At 39.4% G+C, this 17,154-nt stretch overlaps 1 protein-coding gene across 1 annotated transcript in view; it reads left to right on the forward strand.

Annotated features, from left to right (window-relative positions):
* The window catches only part of SLIT3 (slit guidance ligand 3), a 531,568-nt gene that overhangs the window by 293,371 nt on the left and 221,043 nt on the right, over positions 1–17,154 (forward strand). The window contains exon 7 of the mRNA XM_027810336.2: positions 5,893–5,964. Coding sequence (XP_027666137.1) covers positions 5,893–5,964 — 72 coding nt within the window. The remainder of the gene's footprint in view (positions 1–5,892; positions 5,965–17,154) is intronic.

Here is a 17,154-nt window from a genome sequence, read left to right on the forward strand (position 1 = left end):
GGAAAAATTTTAGTAAACCAGCAATAAAGAGTAAAAATTAAACATGAAAAATGCATTAAACGCATCTTTGAAAAAACTTTTTATTATTTCAATATAATTGAATTTAGTGTAACTTCAAAGGACCATCTTACACCATTTATGGTGCCTATCCATTCAATTTAAGGATAAGGTCTTCAGTTTGGTATGTGAGAAATTTTACATAGGTGTATGGATGTCACTGTCCTTTGAAATGTTAACTTTCTCAAAGTTATGAGGACTGGATCGGAGGCTGGACAATAAATGTTATAGAGTGTGTCTCTAATTCTTACAGGTTATTGAAAAGCTTCAGTGCCAGGGTGTAAACAGTACCAGAAAGTGGTGGCATAGACCCAGCAGTTTGTATTAAGAAAAAAAAATGGAAAGAGTTTGGGAAAAATATTGTCCAAACAGGTTCTTTTAGAGATGTAATTAACAAGATTCATTTTTTTTCTAACAACAATTCTAAGCTACAGCAAATTTACCTTCCCATGAAACAGTTATTGAAAATTCCTTTAAATACTTTAATAATATAACACCTTTAATACGGATACTTCTGGTTAAATGCAAGTCTTTTCTTAACAAGGAAAAGGCTTTTGCTTAATCTCGGGTCTATAACAGTAGATATCTTTAAGAGGAGAGTAATTTTGTATCTGTAACAGTAGAACTTCCTTAAATATGTAACTATTCTAACACTTCTTATGCTAAACAAGTAAAATATGAGAAACAGAAATCTGAGAAGTATTTATTACAGCACTTGTTAATACAGGCTTTTATTCAAATATTTAACTAGTTCCTGGCCAAAATATAGAATGAGGTTATAGTAATTAAACTACTGACGCAGTCTAATTAAAACCCAGATTAACACTTGAGTTCTACAGTGGCCTCAGTAGGGTTTGTAAATGGAAAAAAAAAATAAAATCCCTCACTGAAACAAATAAAGTACAAAATGCTGATTATACAGCTCATTATTGTGAAAAGTTGATTCTTGAAGGACCTCTTCTTCATGAATGTGAGTATGGGTAATTGCAGAAAAAATATTGAAAGCTTTTATGTACAGCATGAGGTTGCTTGGTGTACTATGAAGAAACATTGTTAGTACTGTAAACATAGGGTTTTAAACATGACTTAACTTCTACTGTTAGTAAAGGGTTAGATTATTTTGGTTTTGGAAAATTTCACCCTGGAAGAATTCAATTATTTAATATTTTAGAACAGTTTGAGGTATATTTTTTTTTTAAGAAAAGAATCTTAAATCTAGTAGCATGATAAAAATTTTATCAGCTCTGTTGCTGGAATTTTTTATCTCTCAAATGTATTTGAAAACTAAATATTCCCTATTTTTGTGAGCAAAACCTCAAAACCTTAGTGTTTAAAAGATCATTTCAAATGGCAAAAGAATATCAATGTTGTAAAATCCTATTCCTTTCAAATGTTATTTGAAATTTAACTCTCATGTATGATAGATAATGTATAAATCTAAGTGGATAAACGAGAGTTATATACTACCAGGGGAACTGTGTTTTAAACAGTTAAAAGTGGTGTCTTAGCCAAGCCATAGCCTGTCCAGTGATATAAATCTATTAAGATGCAGTGTTACTTCTCTTTTCATAGAGAAGTGATTTATGTCTCAGGTTGTTTTTTTTTAGAACACCAATTTTAAAGATAGACAATGATCAATCAAATGTAATTTAGTCATATAATTTTCCTGCCTTTTAGTAAAAACTGAGACGATCTATTGAGTCATGGTTAGAGTCAGATTATAATAATACATAAAGCATTATGTATCATAGCTCTACCATATGAAAGATGCCTTTTTCTCCGAATAGTTTTATAAATTCTTGCATCGTTTATAAGCATTCTTCTGTGTCACGCTTGACCTAAATCCCATACACCCATACAACATTTTCCTTGCTCGAGTATTTTGCTCTGTACTCTGAGACCTTCTGGTATTGCTCTTTGTACCTGTTTGTATTGTCTGGTTGCCAGTTGCCTGCTGTGGAGATCTCAGATCCCTGGAGCCTCTTAGGTGAGGTCAGAGGAGGTAATTCAATCACGGGCGAGCTGCTGGGTTTCCCAGGCTGGGATCTCAGCTCACTGACATAACGGTGAGAGCCCTGCTGACAATGTCACCCAGCCCAAGTCCAGTGCTTTGTGTCTCATGCATGAGAGAGGTGGCATTTAACCCAAACTCCTTAACACAGATAAAAGTTAGGGGTCTAACTTTTATCTAACAACAAAAATGTGGAAGTTCAAAGTTTGGTGATGTCTGTTCATTCCTTGGCTTGTAGCTCTTACAATGTGCCATATGTATTGTGTTCACACAGTTCAGTTATTGTGGCTTCATTCATCCTGCAGCCCCTCTCAGATGCAGAGGCTCACTTTTGCTGCCTGAGAACCCTTATTTTCTTCCAAGGCAGTTAAATCATGTGGTAGTTATAGAAAAAGTCTGAGCTTAGTGCTGTATTCCTTCAAAAGGCAGGAGTCAGCAGGGATATTAAAAGTGACTTTGCCCATTTTAAAATTGTGTCTTAAATCAGAGTTTGTGTTGTCTGACCTTTCCCCACCGTTATGTTAGGCCATTACATGCATAACATCCTTTTCGTAATATTGAGGAGAAAAATATCTTCTAGAAAGGGTATGAATGCTGAAGAATAGAGATGGCATTTGGATCTGAATAAATGCTTTTGCTGGCTGAGACCATTGTTTAAATTTACCAGTAAGCCCGGCGCAGCTGATCCCTGTCTCTGGCGGCGGTGCCCGGGGTGTGCGTGCATGCCTCATCCAGAGGGCAGGGGTGAAGCAATGAGAGCAGCGTCACATGCTCCTCAAGGAAATTTATGTGTCACCTCTGCTGAAATAGTAATGTTTTTTTTTTTTCCTCTTTCTTTTTAAATTTGAATTTTGACTTTCTTTTCATATGATTAGTTTTATGCAAGTAAGATGTTCTTCCCGACAAATGTTAGGCCTCTCTGTTCTGCGTGTTAAAGAGTTGCATGCACAGCTCATCCACCTTGAGTATGTGATGTGGCTGCTAGCCCACATCCCAGGAATTTTATTTTGTCTTCACAGGTATAGAAATATGTGTTGAACACCTGTCTTTGCCTCTCTGTAAGGCTTTACATGAAGTTTTCTCAAGACTTCAAACTAACACGTTCACTTGGCAGGAAGATGTTGTTTAGACTTCGAGCGCAGATCTCACATCTTTGCTTAGCCGCTCGCCGCAGTGCTGTACGGATGTAATGAAACAGATTTTCTGTCTTTACACACAGAGAAATAAATGGGGAGGTGAAGGGTCTTAAAAACACTCACGCCTAATTTTAGGACAACTAACAGTTATATTCCTTTTGAGAAGAAATTCTCATGCTTAGGGTTAAACACAGATGTGAGTGCTTCGGCGTGGGAGACATGAGCTCTGTTACAGAGAAGCGTTAAACATGTGGATGGCTCCCAGAGGCCGTACAGGTTTAGTTTATGGGGCACACAGAATCGGGGTGTAGCTTTAAAGAATATTCTCCTTATTTACGGACTGTCCTTCTAAGTGCATGCCTTCTGGGCGTCCAGAGGTTTCCCTTGCTGTGAGCCTGTGGATTAATCACACAGGCTAAAGCAGGTTGTTAGCGCTAGCATGACTGGACCTATGGAAATATGATTAAGATTGTCGTGATGCTTTTTCAACAAAAATCAATCTATAAGAGTAGCGTTTTTTAAAAAAGCCAATACATTGCCTATGAAGCCCTTTAATCAGAAGGCTTTGTGACTGGCACGCTGGGTTTATTTGGTTATTTTAGTGTATTTGGCAGAAAAATCGATATTATAGTATAACTAAAATAAAAATAGGGAATATAGTACTTCCCATAGAAGAGAGGCGATTCTCAAGTTGCATCTGCTTTCTCTTCATCATGCTAGCACATGCCAACTTTATGTTTAATAAAGCCAAGTGTAAAGTACGTAGTTGTGCAACCAGTGTTATATTTAACTCAAAAAGTTTATTCCTCCTGAAATGCAGCATTCTTTCTGTTGCAGCAACAAGTTTTTAACAACCCACACAATTAAACAGGGATCTCAGGAGAAGCTACCCAGCACCCACTGGTCCTCCCAGCAGTCAAAAATACAGTTTTTAGCATCTTTGCTAGGTGATGGGAGAAATAGAGAGAACATAAATAAATACACATGAATATAGTTATATATGTAGGTGTATCTACTGTACCTAAACTCTTATGGTAGAGAAAAATCCATTTTGGATAATTTGCATCCCTGTATCTGTCAGTATAGGAGACATCACTGAAGTTTTGACAAATTCAGCATGTTCTCCAAAGTCATGAGAGCTATGAGAAAACATTGCCGGGCTTTATACTTGCTAAGCTTCTTAGTAGTCCTTATAGTGTATCTGGGTTTTCATGTACTTTAAATGATAGGAAAAAAAAAAAAAAAAGTTATGTTCATGGAGACTGGACTACATTGCAAAGGGTAGGTTTCCCATAGTTGTCAAATAGATATATTTTCAGTATGTTCAAAATTAGTAGATTTAACTCAATTTTTAAAGAGGGTGCATAAAGATTATATTTGCTTTGTCTGTACTTTATTATTGTATAACAAGAAATCTGTGACTAATGTCTATTCAGACCAAGAATGAGGTACAGCAAATAATTGGAAAGTTGGTAAAACTGTACAAGTACATGGGTGTAATATGTTTGCTATCTCTGCTTATGTATTGTTTTTTAATACCAACCAGAAACTACAATGCAACCTTGGTATCTTTGTTCGTGATACTTTACACACACTGGTCAAATAGTCCTTGCCTCACCAAATCTAAAGTTTATGCTGTGCAAAGGACAGTATAATGTAGAGTCAGGAGCCTGCATCTCTTTTTTTGTGAAATGCAGGTATTTTACTTATCCATGGGTAGGCACATAGTTTTATTTCCCTATGTGTAAAATCTAAGGGATCAGATGTCAGAAAATATAATCACTGAATTTTAAATTACAACTTACAACTTTAATTTTCTAAGCAAAAGAAACAGTGTAGCTGTAGTGGTGTATCCACATATATTGTAAAATATGTTTAAATTGTGCGTATGCAGGGAGACAAATGAGAGAACTCCACCATCCAAATATTAAATTACACGTTTTGAAACAAAATAGTGTTTTAAGTGTATGTGTGCATAATGCTTTCTGTCACTGGTTTGCCCTCCCTGATGCAGTTAGGCAGAATCTGTATTTAGTCAGAAATCTTTCAATAGAATGGGCTACCAGATGGGGCCAGTAACAATGCAGAGAGGCATCGAACCACCACAGACATTTGGTGCTTAGAATAATAAAAAGACTATAAAATTAGATTAGTGGAGTCTAATTTGGAATTGGTGTATTCCCTATGCACTCTCACAGCTCTTGGGCAGATAAAGCCTGGAGATTTAGTACTGTCAGGACAGAGGACTCCAACTTCCAGTAAAAGAAAAAGAGGCATTCTGGGAGGTCACGGAGGGCAGCACAGTGACCTCCAATGATTTACAGGCCTTTAGCTTAATGAAATTGTTTCAGTGACATGACGGTAAAAGCTCATAATGGATTGGATGCCCTAATGTAATGAAATTACTCCCTTCTGCCTTTAAAAAAAAAAAAAAAAAAAAAAAAAAAAAGACGCAATTAATATTTACTGAGACCTGACAGGCTTCAGTGTGCGGTAGCGTGCAGCGCTGTCAGACAGCAGCGAGCGGAGCCGGAGCAGCGTGGCAGCCAGCAGCCCTGCGCCGGGTGGCGAGCAGGCGCTGCGAGGGGGTGGAGGGACACCTCGGGGACAGGGAAGCCCCCAACCTGGCGCTCCGAGGCAGCTCTGCCCGTACCGGCCAGCCTTCATCCTCTCCCTTCCTTTCTGCAGGCAACTGGACAACAACCAGATCAGCTGCATTGAAGATGGAGCCTTCCGAGCCCTGCGCGACCTGGAGATCCTGTGAGTTGACTTGGTGCTGTGCTGGGGCGGCGGGGGGCGGCTCTCCCTGTGCTGCAGTGCTGGGTGAAGCCAGGGGCTTGGCACCCTCCCTTCCCACCTCAGACCCGTGGTGTAGGGAGCAAAGTGAAATTTCGCACTTCCCCCAGGCTGGGGTTACTGCTAATTAAACCACAATAGACGACTTCTCTGCTGCCGCTCCTGAGGAGCGGGGATATTGCCGTGCTCGCTGCTGCGCGGAACAGATGGGGTTCAGCAGCATGCAAAGTGCATCCGATGTGTGCTCTGCAGCCAGAAAGCTGGCCAGGTCTGCATAACGTTGAGTCGTGGATGGGTAACAGGTTTGTGGGGAGCAATATTACAAGATATCTGACCATCGCCCTAGACAAAAAGCTGTTTAAAAGGTGTTTGGTATGTAAGAGGGAGGAGAGACGGGCGTTTGGCAGGCTTGTTCAGTGCAGTCATTGGCTTTTGGGGAGGATCCTTCTCGGAGGGCTGAAATAACACCACGTTGTGCTCTTCATGTACCACAAACTTTACACATCGGCTGTTAAAGCTGCAGCGCAAACCAGAAAAAGAGGAAAAAAGGGTTTGACAGTGAAAACGGACTCTAACAGAGAAAAAGCACATTAGATTTAGAGCACCATCATTGTAATGTAAAATCCAATATTACCCAGAACTCCGCATCTGAGCAGATAATTTTCTTATTGCTAATAGTTACTTGGTCACTTAGACACCCTCTCTGGCATAGGTTTTGACCATATGTATTGATACAAAGCTTTCCCTGTTACTTGAAAGTTAATATTGCAAAGCAGAGTGTGTTAATACATCTGAAAGCACACGGTCCTGAACCAAAATGGAGAGGGAGCTGGGGGGGGGGGGGGCACCAGCCGGCAACATCTGACCTGGAGTTAATGCTGGTCCAGCACAGAAATAGTATACGCTTAAATCCAGCAGGGAAGGCCTGCTCAGAGTGCTGGAAAGCCTGCCCTTAAATTTCTGGGTAGGAAACAGCAAATGGTAGATGGTTAAAGCAAGTACCTGCCTCACACAGTCCGGGCACCTGAAATGCAGCAGAAGCAAGACATGGCTTTTGGCTTCTGAGAGCCGGCGAAGCAGTGGGCTTTGCGAACAGCGCTGTGCCGCGCGCCACGGTGGTTTTGAGTACACATGTGATAATACAGGGAATTCTTCCCCAGGGGATCTACCCACTATACGCTGATGCTCAAAGGAGCTTTGCCATCGGTTTCAGCAGAAGCGACTTCAGGTTTCTGAGGGACCTGGGGGGGTGGCGCTGCGTGTTTGCCTGTCACAGCCTGCTGCGCTACCTTTGGCCCCTCTCTCTCCCAGGCTGGGATGTTGATATTAATCAGATGGTGTGTGTTGTTCATATTGAGCTAACAGTAAGTATCTGCAGGGTTTCTTACCTAGGAATTTACGTTATCAAGAGTATTGCTTGAATCCTATATTAATAGCACTTTTCAGAAAAATTAATGTGTTGCCACTACAAAGTTTTACTTCTGTTTCAGATTGGAAAGTCTACTGTGTGGTGAAAGAAAGGAAGGAAAGAAAAAAATCATTAACTCCTATAAAAGTGACTTTTTTTTCTTTTTTTGGATGGACTGATTTTCCATATCCACAGAGAGTGAATCAGTCCTCCACTGGCAGTAGTCTGTGCTATAACTTTCCCTAAAATAGGCTGGACAGTAAACGGAGCCTTTTTTGTAATATACTGAGTTCTGCAGGCTTTGAAAAAGTTTGTGGGAATGTATTCCTTCTCCCCAGGTTGTAGTAAAAGTTGAATTTACTTTATTTACCTCTTTGCTTTTAATTGGTTAATTCTATGCCAGTTATAGAGAAGATGGTAGGAGAAGAGGGGCATATATAAAATGCACCCTAATCAGTTCTTTAATGCATTTTTAATTTTCAACACAGAAATACTGCTGCAAGAAAAATCAATCTTAAGTCTAAAAGATAAGAAAATACATTGATAGTATCTATTTCTAAAGGTATTTTTCTTGCAGTCACACAATGTGTTATATATACTTCCAGCCTAATCGGAATTTTTTCTAAGTTTTTCTTAAAAGAAAGTTTGAGCATTTACTTGCTCTATCAAAATAAATTTGCTTAACGCCCCAGAGAATATCATATCTTCAGCTGTAAAACAGTCTTAAATGTTAAAAAATAGAGTGATTTGAAACATCAAAGAATATTAAGTGAAATCAAATCTCATAGTTTCAAACCCACTATGTATTTTATGCAGATATATTTTAACCTGCAATGCAATATGTAGAAAATATTTAATTATTCTGGCAAAAATTAATCTAATGATCAGTGTGAACAGTTTGCAAGGGTATCAAAAATGTATTTCTTCTTTATCTTACTGAAATCTTGCGAACTTTCTGGTATGAAACATTTACATTTCTGCATCTTTGCGCACCCGCCTGTCTACAGAATTCTAAATTCTGTAGATAACTCTGAGCAGAGACAAAATGCTTAGCATTACTCAAAAACAAAAGAAAAAAGAAAAAAGATAAAAAAGAGCATTTTCTTTAAAAGCACTTTGATTTCTGGATTGCACTTCATTCACCTGGAATTCAAAAAACCATGAGTGCAAGGAGCTTGGGGCTTTGGTAGATGTAGGAAGAGAAAGAAGTTGTGCGGTTATCCTTCAAAATGAAGAGCACTCCCTGGTCCACCTTACTTATTTCTCCTCCTTAATAAGCTGTTTTCATTTACTACTTTTCTTTTTCTGAGTTAGGAATACATTCCTGTACTAACAAATAGCACAGAGACAGAGGTGAAAACAAGACTGAAGTTTGTGACTGATTTCAGTACTTGACTTGGTGCAATGAGGTGCTGACTTCAGCTGAAGCTTGGATCAGACCAAGGCACTAGCTTTGGCTCCCAACACAAACGCTGTCTTTTGATCACTTTGTTTACGAGCTTCCATCTTTTGAATGTCCCCAAAAGTGTTCCTGGTCCTATGATCTGACCTGTGTAGACCATAATGCAGGTGTCAAGTGCTACTGATGACTGAGTTTTGGGTTAAAAAGCTGCAAAATTGTTGAGTATGAACTGCTTTGATGTGCCTTTTGTTGATTGTCTTTGCCCCTGCAGCAAGGTGAAAATAATGTCTGAGAAATGGCATGCAGAACTGACGTGCTTGCTTACACATCCTTTCCTGGTAGTTTTGCACTGGGGCCGGTTTAGTTCATTTTTGTGTCAGATTTTCTGTATGGCTTCCCATAAAGGTTTTGGTTCTAACCTGTTGTTAAAATAGGGATTTTTCTTGTTGGCATACTTCCTTTCCCCCTTTTTGTAACATGATAAAGTATATTTCAGTTGGTTTGTTCTTGCATTCCAAGACACAAAAACGTATGTGCAGCCACTGAAACAAAATGTAAAAGGGACATGTATTTGTAAAGTGGTGACAAAGGTTACTAAGTTACTTATGACCTGTTGGAACAGAAACGCACAGAAAAGTTGAAGGAAATTGGTGTGAAACTTTCATTAAGTGTCATTTTTAGTAGGAGAAGGTTTTCTGCTCTGCTTAATTTTTAGTTATGTCCTGTGGCCATAACTGGCGATAACAGTATTATTGAGAATATGTTAGTGTAGCTGTAAGCACACTGAAAGATTATTAAAAAAAAAAAACTTCACAAAACAAAAGAAAAAAAAAAAAACAACACCAAAGAAGTCTCCAAAATAATAATCCAGGATTCTTTATGATTTGTGGCAATACGATGCTCATATTCTTTGTAGCTTAGAAATGAGTCCATACCTTTATTTCCAAATGTCCAAAACTATGCAGTATAGGAGAAAAACTCTTTCAGAGCTCAGAATTTCACCTTCAGTCTCTTAGGATACACGAATAAAAGGAATTAATTTCAACAAGCTCAGTCAAACTGGATGAACTGGTAATACTGTGTGAATGAGCGTGCGGTTGTCATTAGACTGGAAGTGCTGTACAATACTTGTGTCTTTAGGATCCATTTCTCAGTAAGATACAGAATTTAATTTAGCAAAACCCCCTATTAATTTATTTATTATTGTTTTGCCTCACTGGGGTGGCTCAAACTGTGCAGTGACATGGCAGTTGTGCCATGTGGACAGGATGGAAAGAATCACGAGGCACCGTTGGCAACTTAGGTGTAGTGTTTTCCTTGTTCTATATTGTAAAAGCTGGGTTTCATCCTGCTTTGTAATGATAGCCAGAGGGAATGGAGCTTGAACACATTTTGTTCATTGCAGATTTTCTGTTAAAAAATATTCCCAAACCCAAATGATTTTATCCTACCGAGAGCTACATTTAGGAGGTCTGTGGATAGTATTCTATTAAAGAAGGCAAACGAGTTCTTACTGTACAGTGCTAAGACGGAATGAGTTTGGGTTTTGTTTGTTGTTAGTCTTGTTCATTGTGGCAGGTGTTTCACATAGTAATTCTGAGCCTGAAAATCCTATTTGCTGAGTTTCACCTGCTTTTTGAAATGAATGGGCACTGACTCTGCCATTGAGCCTGTAGCAACAAACGACACACGCAGGAACCCACCATTCAACTCTGGGTGCTTTAGTGTGAAAAATCATGGTAATTCACTCACAAGCAATACTGAAGAAGTGCAGGTATCGTCATGCAAATATTCACAGCAATTTTAAGTCGCAACTTCAATTCCAAATGAACCCTAAGACTGAATCTTCAAAAAAACAAAACAAAAAAAAAGTTGGTTTTTTTCAAATTGTAAAACATAAATGAAAACACACCACCCTTTCATCCTCGAAAACTTAAAATGAAAACAATAGGAGTCTTAGAAATTAAAATTGTTCTATCAGCATTTGTATATATAACCTTTTCTGTCCATACGTTTGTGCCTCACTCTTCCTGCTCCAAGACAAAAGCCCAGAGAATCAGAGAGCTGCCAGTGCCACGTGCTGGCTTCTCTCGAACTGGGATTTGGCACCAAGCTGTGTTCAGCAGGACACGGCATGGTCAGTTTGACCAGTTGCGGTCTGCACCCCCCAGCTCTTTGTACGTTATCTGAGACATCAAGTCATTGCAAGCATTTTACAAATGGAATACTGTTATTCATGCTTTCCTTTTTTCAATCCAGTATATTCCTGTTATAAAGGATTGTTTCACAAAAAAAAAAAAAAAAAAAAAAAAAAAAAGAGTAATCTGCGCAATTTCTGATAGAGATGTCATGGATGAGTGTGCTTATAATACACTACCTTTTGTCCTAGCAAACTTTTAACAACTTTTCTCAACATGATTTTTTTTTATTATTATTTTTTGGTGCTGCAGCCAGGATTTAATTGTTCCTAGAGTTGTCTTCTGTATGCTGAACACTCAGTTATATAGTCAGTTTTACTTATTTGCAAAATGCTATTCTGGGCATGTCTTAACTAGATAGAAGATTTTTATTTGCATTCCCAACCTGGAGAGTCAGGGAGCGAAAGTCATGACATAATTCTAAATATATGAGATGTCATTTCTTAATGAAAGCCTGAAAATGCCACACGAATGTGATTTCCTTCTCTATTTTGCTGGAAATTATGATCAGTTGAGGCAATCAGGATCAAATTTGAACTCTGTAAATTGTGTTCCTATAACTGATACCAAAATACCTAAACACAATAATGAAAATTAGATTTCTATTTAAAATGTTGTGCATAGCTGGTTTACTTAGTCATACTTGAGTATGGTAACATTAAAATGATTGGGGTTTTTGGGGGTTTTTTGTTGGTTTTTTTTAACTCAAGGTTATATTTTAGCTCAAATGTATATAAAAATAAAATTAATTTAAAGCCTTTAGTTACTGTATCAGTCAGCATGTACATAATACGTGTTGTAGAAACAAAACTGAAGAGAGTAAGCAGTATATGAGTAATTGAAGTATCTACTAATTACATGAAATTAGGTGGAAAACAAGGAGTATGGCTTTACTAAAGAGTATCCTCAGTTTTCTGTGTCAGCCTTGCATCACAGACGATCAAGTTATGCTGGAGGAAGACCAAAAGTCAGGTTGGCAATTGAGAAATGGTGCACCCAGAGCACCGAGGTATCAGTGGACAAATGTTCATCTCGATTTTTCTTTACTCCATGACTTATTAGACTGTCCTGTAGTTTATAACCTTCCCATTCTTCCTGCCTCCTGTATTGCTGTAGGTCTTCAAGGGAAAGAGAAATGCTCCTGAAGACCTGACTGGTTTTATTACAAGGTTTCTGTTATATACATTAGTTGGACATAAAATTACCTACAGCAATGCCTTTTTCTGGAGAACTTTTAGAAAGGTACTGCATCCCCAATGGACCCTAGTGAAATGAGATGCGTAATTAGCATAAAGGATTGATGGAGGAAAGATGAGGTGCTTTCATGGTTGCTTGATAAGAAATGGTTTTTGTTGCTGATACATGTCGGTGGGAGATCTGGTGTCATTGCTCAAGATATGGAAATGAAATCTGAGATAACCTCTGTTCTGTAACATTACAAAATGTGAGGTTTGAAGTACAGCAGAGTGAAAGGAACACTATCCAGATGGCACCGTGGTGACAGGCTTTATATCAAAGACCAGCTGAGATAAAATAAGAGCGGGCAAGAGAGGGCCTCTGAAAATCACTGATGCCTGTTACAGATGTAATGTAACTCTCTCTTTATGGGGAGAATATATTTGCATAAATTCATTGATCAATGATTTTGCTAATCCTGCAATATTTCAGGCATGTCCCAGCAAATTGATGAACGTTTCTATCAGTCCTCGGTGCGGATGCCTAATTATATTACATATTTAGAAAAGATGGATTTTTCCCTTCCTGGAGCATATGTAGCAGTTGAATGCTGTGCTCTTTCTCCTTTCCTGCTCCCATTAGGTTGAAGGGTTTTTTTTCCCTTTAAGAATAGCCTGGAGCCGTGCAGGCTGCAGAACTTGTCAAGATAAGAACAGTGCCAGGTTAGAATTATTAGTTTCATGAATCACTGACCAATATGCCTTTTGAGGAAGCCCACGTTTATGGCTTGTGTAGGTTAGTGCTGCAGTCACTGCTCTGAGAGACTCCAAAGTCAAAACTCCAGGAGACACAGATATCTGGCAAACCTTCTCTCCCATGATATTAATTGTTTCATTTGCATGCTCTGCTCATCTTGTGACCTGCCCTGCCTCTCCTTTGACTAATATAGTTTCTTTGTCAGTAATATAAAAGATGTAGAACAAGCATTTTGACTGTTGAAAGTCAAATGAATGTGAATGACTTAATCCAGAGGACACTCAACTGTATATTTAATGCAGACATGCGGCTCAACACCTTAGTCTTCTTCTCAGCTTCTGGTTATGATTGGAAAAAAAACTCTTTGCAGATAAAGCTGAGGTGATGGCAGAGTTCTGAGGGGAAGTACCAAGTTCAAGGTAGATGAATAGTCATTTTATGCCATAATTTGCAATTTGCTGTTCTCCAGAGGAGCTGATGACAATACTACGGTAGCTGGATGTAATCCCCTCGGCATTAATAAGGCCTGTTTGGCTGGGGGAGGAAGCTGCATGCCTGTGTGGCACAGGTTTCCGTGATATCAATATCAAAAACACCAGGACCTCCTCAGCCCTTCTGTGACACCAGCTGGGGCCCAAAACTGGTGGCGAGTGCGGGAACTCCTGCTTGTTCTGGGGTCAGTCATCACAACAAATGGATGATTTTAAAAGATGTTTCAAAACACATAACGGTTACCTTCTTTTTTTCTGTGTGCAATTAAAGGTATTGTTTATGACCTACAGGGGTATAAGCTGTCTTTTTCAGAGGCTGCTTTTGTCCTTCTGCTGTGCTGGTAGGACAACACAGAGAAAAACTCTGTGTTGTAGCCAGGTTTTGTACAAGAGAAGACTGAAAAGCCTGGTTTCTCTGGAAAGAGAGAGTAAAATTATGATGGGAGCTTTGTGTACCAGAATTGTTGGTCCACTACTTCAAGCCTTGTGTCAGATATTTAGCCTTAAACTGCAGCTGCTGGGATCAGGGTACTGTGCATTACTTATTACTAGCATTATCCAATATTTTTAACTGGGGCAATAATATTGTATCTATAATAACCTAGAAATCAAAATAGTAATATGTAGATAGCTTGCGAGTGAAGTAGGTAATTACATCTGCACCTGAAAAAAATGCATAGGTAGAAGCTTCCTCTGACCTGCTGTTCACAAGGTTATGCATGTAATGTAAGTATGTATGTGTGTAAGTATATATGATGAAAAGAGCATGTATGTTATGGTTAAATCAGGGAAGACAATTTTTAAAAAAGTTAAAAAGAAAGGCATATGATTAGCATAAATTAGGCTTTCTTTGCATAGCGTATCCAGTTCTATGTTTAAGAAAAAAGAAAATTTAAAAGCTGCATTAAGGGTAGAAGTATGAAACAATTTTAAAGTTATTTGAAGCCAAACAACCACAATTTCTATGTTAATTTCATTATCATAAGTGAACCAATTTCATGTTAACTAGTCCAATGCTTTTGAAGCAGAATTACATTTCTTAAGTTTCTGTTTTGGGATGAATAATCTGAATGCCTTGTTTTAGTGTGTATGGGTGATGGATGGCCACGCTTAGGACATCTGCAGATCCTTAGAAACAAATTTTAAATGGCTGTAAGGTCATCCAGAAACCTCTGTTGTGATATACCATGTTGAGTATGTTAGAGATACCTCAGCAAACAGCTTGGTCAGTTGAAAGAGCATCAAATGAGGTGGCTACATGAAGCCATTGAAGCAAACAATGAACAGTAGTGGCATTAACTTTCAAAAATTGTGTGAATCCTTCTTCCTTTCCACAGTACTAGAGGACGTGAGATATCTATGGTTTGCAAGTGCCAGACTGTGGCTGAGATTGGGGTTTATTGAGGGTAGAATAGAAGAGAACATTGTGGAAAACCAGTTGATGGCTGTGATAAAGGGATGTAGGGGCATGCACTGAACAATCTGGGGTTTTTTTGTTCACCAGGTTGGTAGTTTAGGTTTGTTTTTGCGTGTTTTGCCATTAGAATCTGAGGTTGTATCCGTCACGGAAAGCGCTTTGTTGGGAGAAGGGACGGTGGGAAAGCAGCTCTCGTTCATGGCTTTCGGCTTTGGACTTGGCTAGTGATCGATAAATTGCCGCAATGCAGCATCTCTGCGACGACACTTGAAGGCCGCTGAGAAGCCCCCTTTGGTGCAAGAGGAGGCTGCGGGCTGGGCGGGCTCTGGGGAGGGGGTAGTCCACTCCGCAAGCACCCAAGCTTCTTACTGGCTCCTTGGGCAATTTCAGTGATGTCTTAAAAGGGTTGGGTCCATTTTATCTGCGAGACACCCTGTCTTCCCATCCACGGCTAGGGCGTTAGAAATCAGGTGAGGCACTTCAGCTAATACTTAGGCTGAAATAGTTAGGACAGACCGTCCACAATGGCAGTTACATTTTATTTTGTGTGCATGCAGATGTAACAGAGAAACAGCCATGTATGGAGAACGATTGACTCCTTTTATTTAGCTACTTCTTGCGCTTGTAGAATATTCCTGAACAGATCGTGAGTGCTTCGAATTTTTTTCTGTGTGTATTTTATTTTGCAATTTTTCACTCTGTGGACTGAACGCAAGTGAAACACTGTGAGTATTTGCTATTCCAATTGTTATGGTTTCTTAGCTGTATTGCATACGCATGCATCAATATAAGCAGGTATTGCTGCTTCTCATGGGCAGGTGGTGTTCGGGAGAAATTTAAAAATGGGAAAGGTAGGTGTTTTTAAACATGTTGACCTTTTCTTGTGTGATGTACACAAATGCTGTCTAATGTATTATTAAAAAAAAATCCTGATGGAAAGCAGGTCCCTTTCCAGCTTCACCAAGAAACATGTAATTGCCCTTGTCGAGGAACTAGGTGTTGTCTTTGTCCTTTCAAAACGTTTCTTTCCTCTGTAAACGTAACTTTTCCTTAACAACTGTTCATACATGCAAGTCTAAATTACAGAATGTGTTTATCACCCATTCTCTGTTTCATTAATATGGATTTATATTAGCCTATGTATTAGCCTTAATTTTCAGCATGTATGAATTGCAGGTAGGGGCATCACGTACTGTTAGAATATAAAGTCATTCCACAGGTATGGTCTGCGTCTCTTGCATTTTGGGGAGGTACTTCTGGCAGTAAAGGTGAAGTTCCCTCTTTAAAAGATTTGCTTCTATTCCTTCCTCTGCTGTCAAAAGCTGAGAATTGCTTTTGCGGTTCCGTGCCACACCAAGCCCGTTGTCATGTTGCTGGAGCTATGCAAGGTCTCTTCCCGCTGCCCTCTCCCAGTGGGAATGCCAGTGGCCTTGGGAGCTGAGGCGCAGCTGAGACACTGGGCTCCTGAAATCAGGGGAGGTCCTCTGGCAAGAGGAATAAGGGACATTATTTTGCCTGCACAGGACCTGGTAGCTCTGCTATTGGAGGGAAATGGAAACCAGGGGTTCTGGCAGCCCGATCTCCTTCGATGCCAATTGCCTGCCTCCTAAAAGGCTTTTGTAAAACCTTTTGTGCTGACACCTAGACGCTCAGGCTAAACTGCTGCCGGTGCCATTGCTATTCGTCATTATATTTCTACTTCTTAAGCAGCGGTCTGCAGCAGGCGTGGGGTTTGCCAGCTTGTCCCTCCTTTGGTCCCAGTGGCCAGCATGGGACTTGCAGGAATCCGCAGCCCTGCAGGCAGTGCCGCATTGCGGCAGTTGATGAAGTGGCACAATGACCGTCCCAAAGAGACTGAATATTGTCACATAGCCCCTTAACAATGGATGCACAAGTCCATTTTTTGTTACTTTCTCTAGCTCCGAAAAGACAACTTCTGTCTGCCATTTGGAATGACTTTTCTGTTCCTGGGTGTGTTACACTGACAAGTATGAAAAGGGTATGTTCCTTACGGTAGGGAAGTCTATCAAAATAGAGGCTTGAACCATATGGTTATAGCATTAAGCTTGTAGTGTATTCCTCAGTTTTGAGGAATGATACTTTTCCTTTATGATCCAAGTTTAATCTCTTTTTTTAGAATTTCTTTTGGTGGAGTTCTATAAGAAAACCACAGCACTCAGCTGACTGAGTGTTGAAACCTTTTACCTTGGAAATCTCCATCATGAAATGCCTTCAGCCTGAATAAATGGCAAAATTTGCTTGCTCCTTTCAAATTATAGAGTTGGACTGTGTTATTTGAATTGGAT

Source organism: Falco cherrug, chromosome 8 (genome assembly GCF_023634085.1).
Source record: "Falco cherrug isolate bFalChe1 chromosome 8, bFalChe1.pri, whole genome shotgun sequence".
Lineage (NCBI taxonomy): Eukaryota > Metazoa > Chordata > Aves > Falconiformes > Falconidae > Falco > Falco cherrug.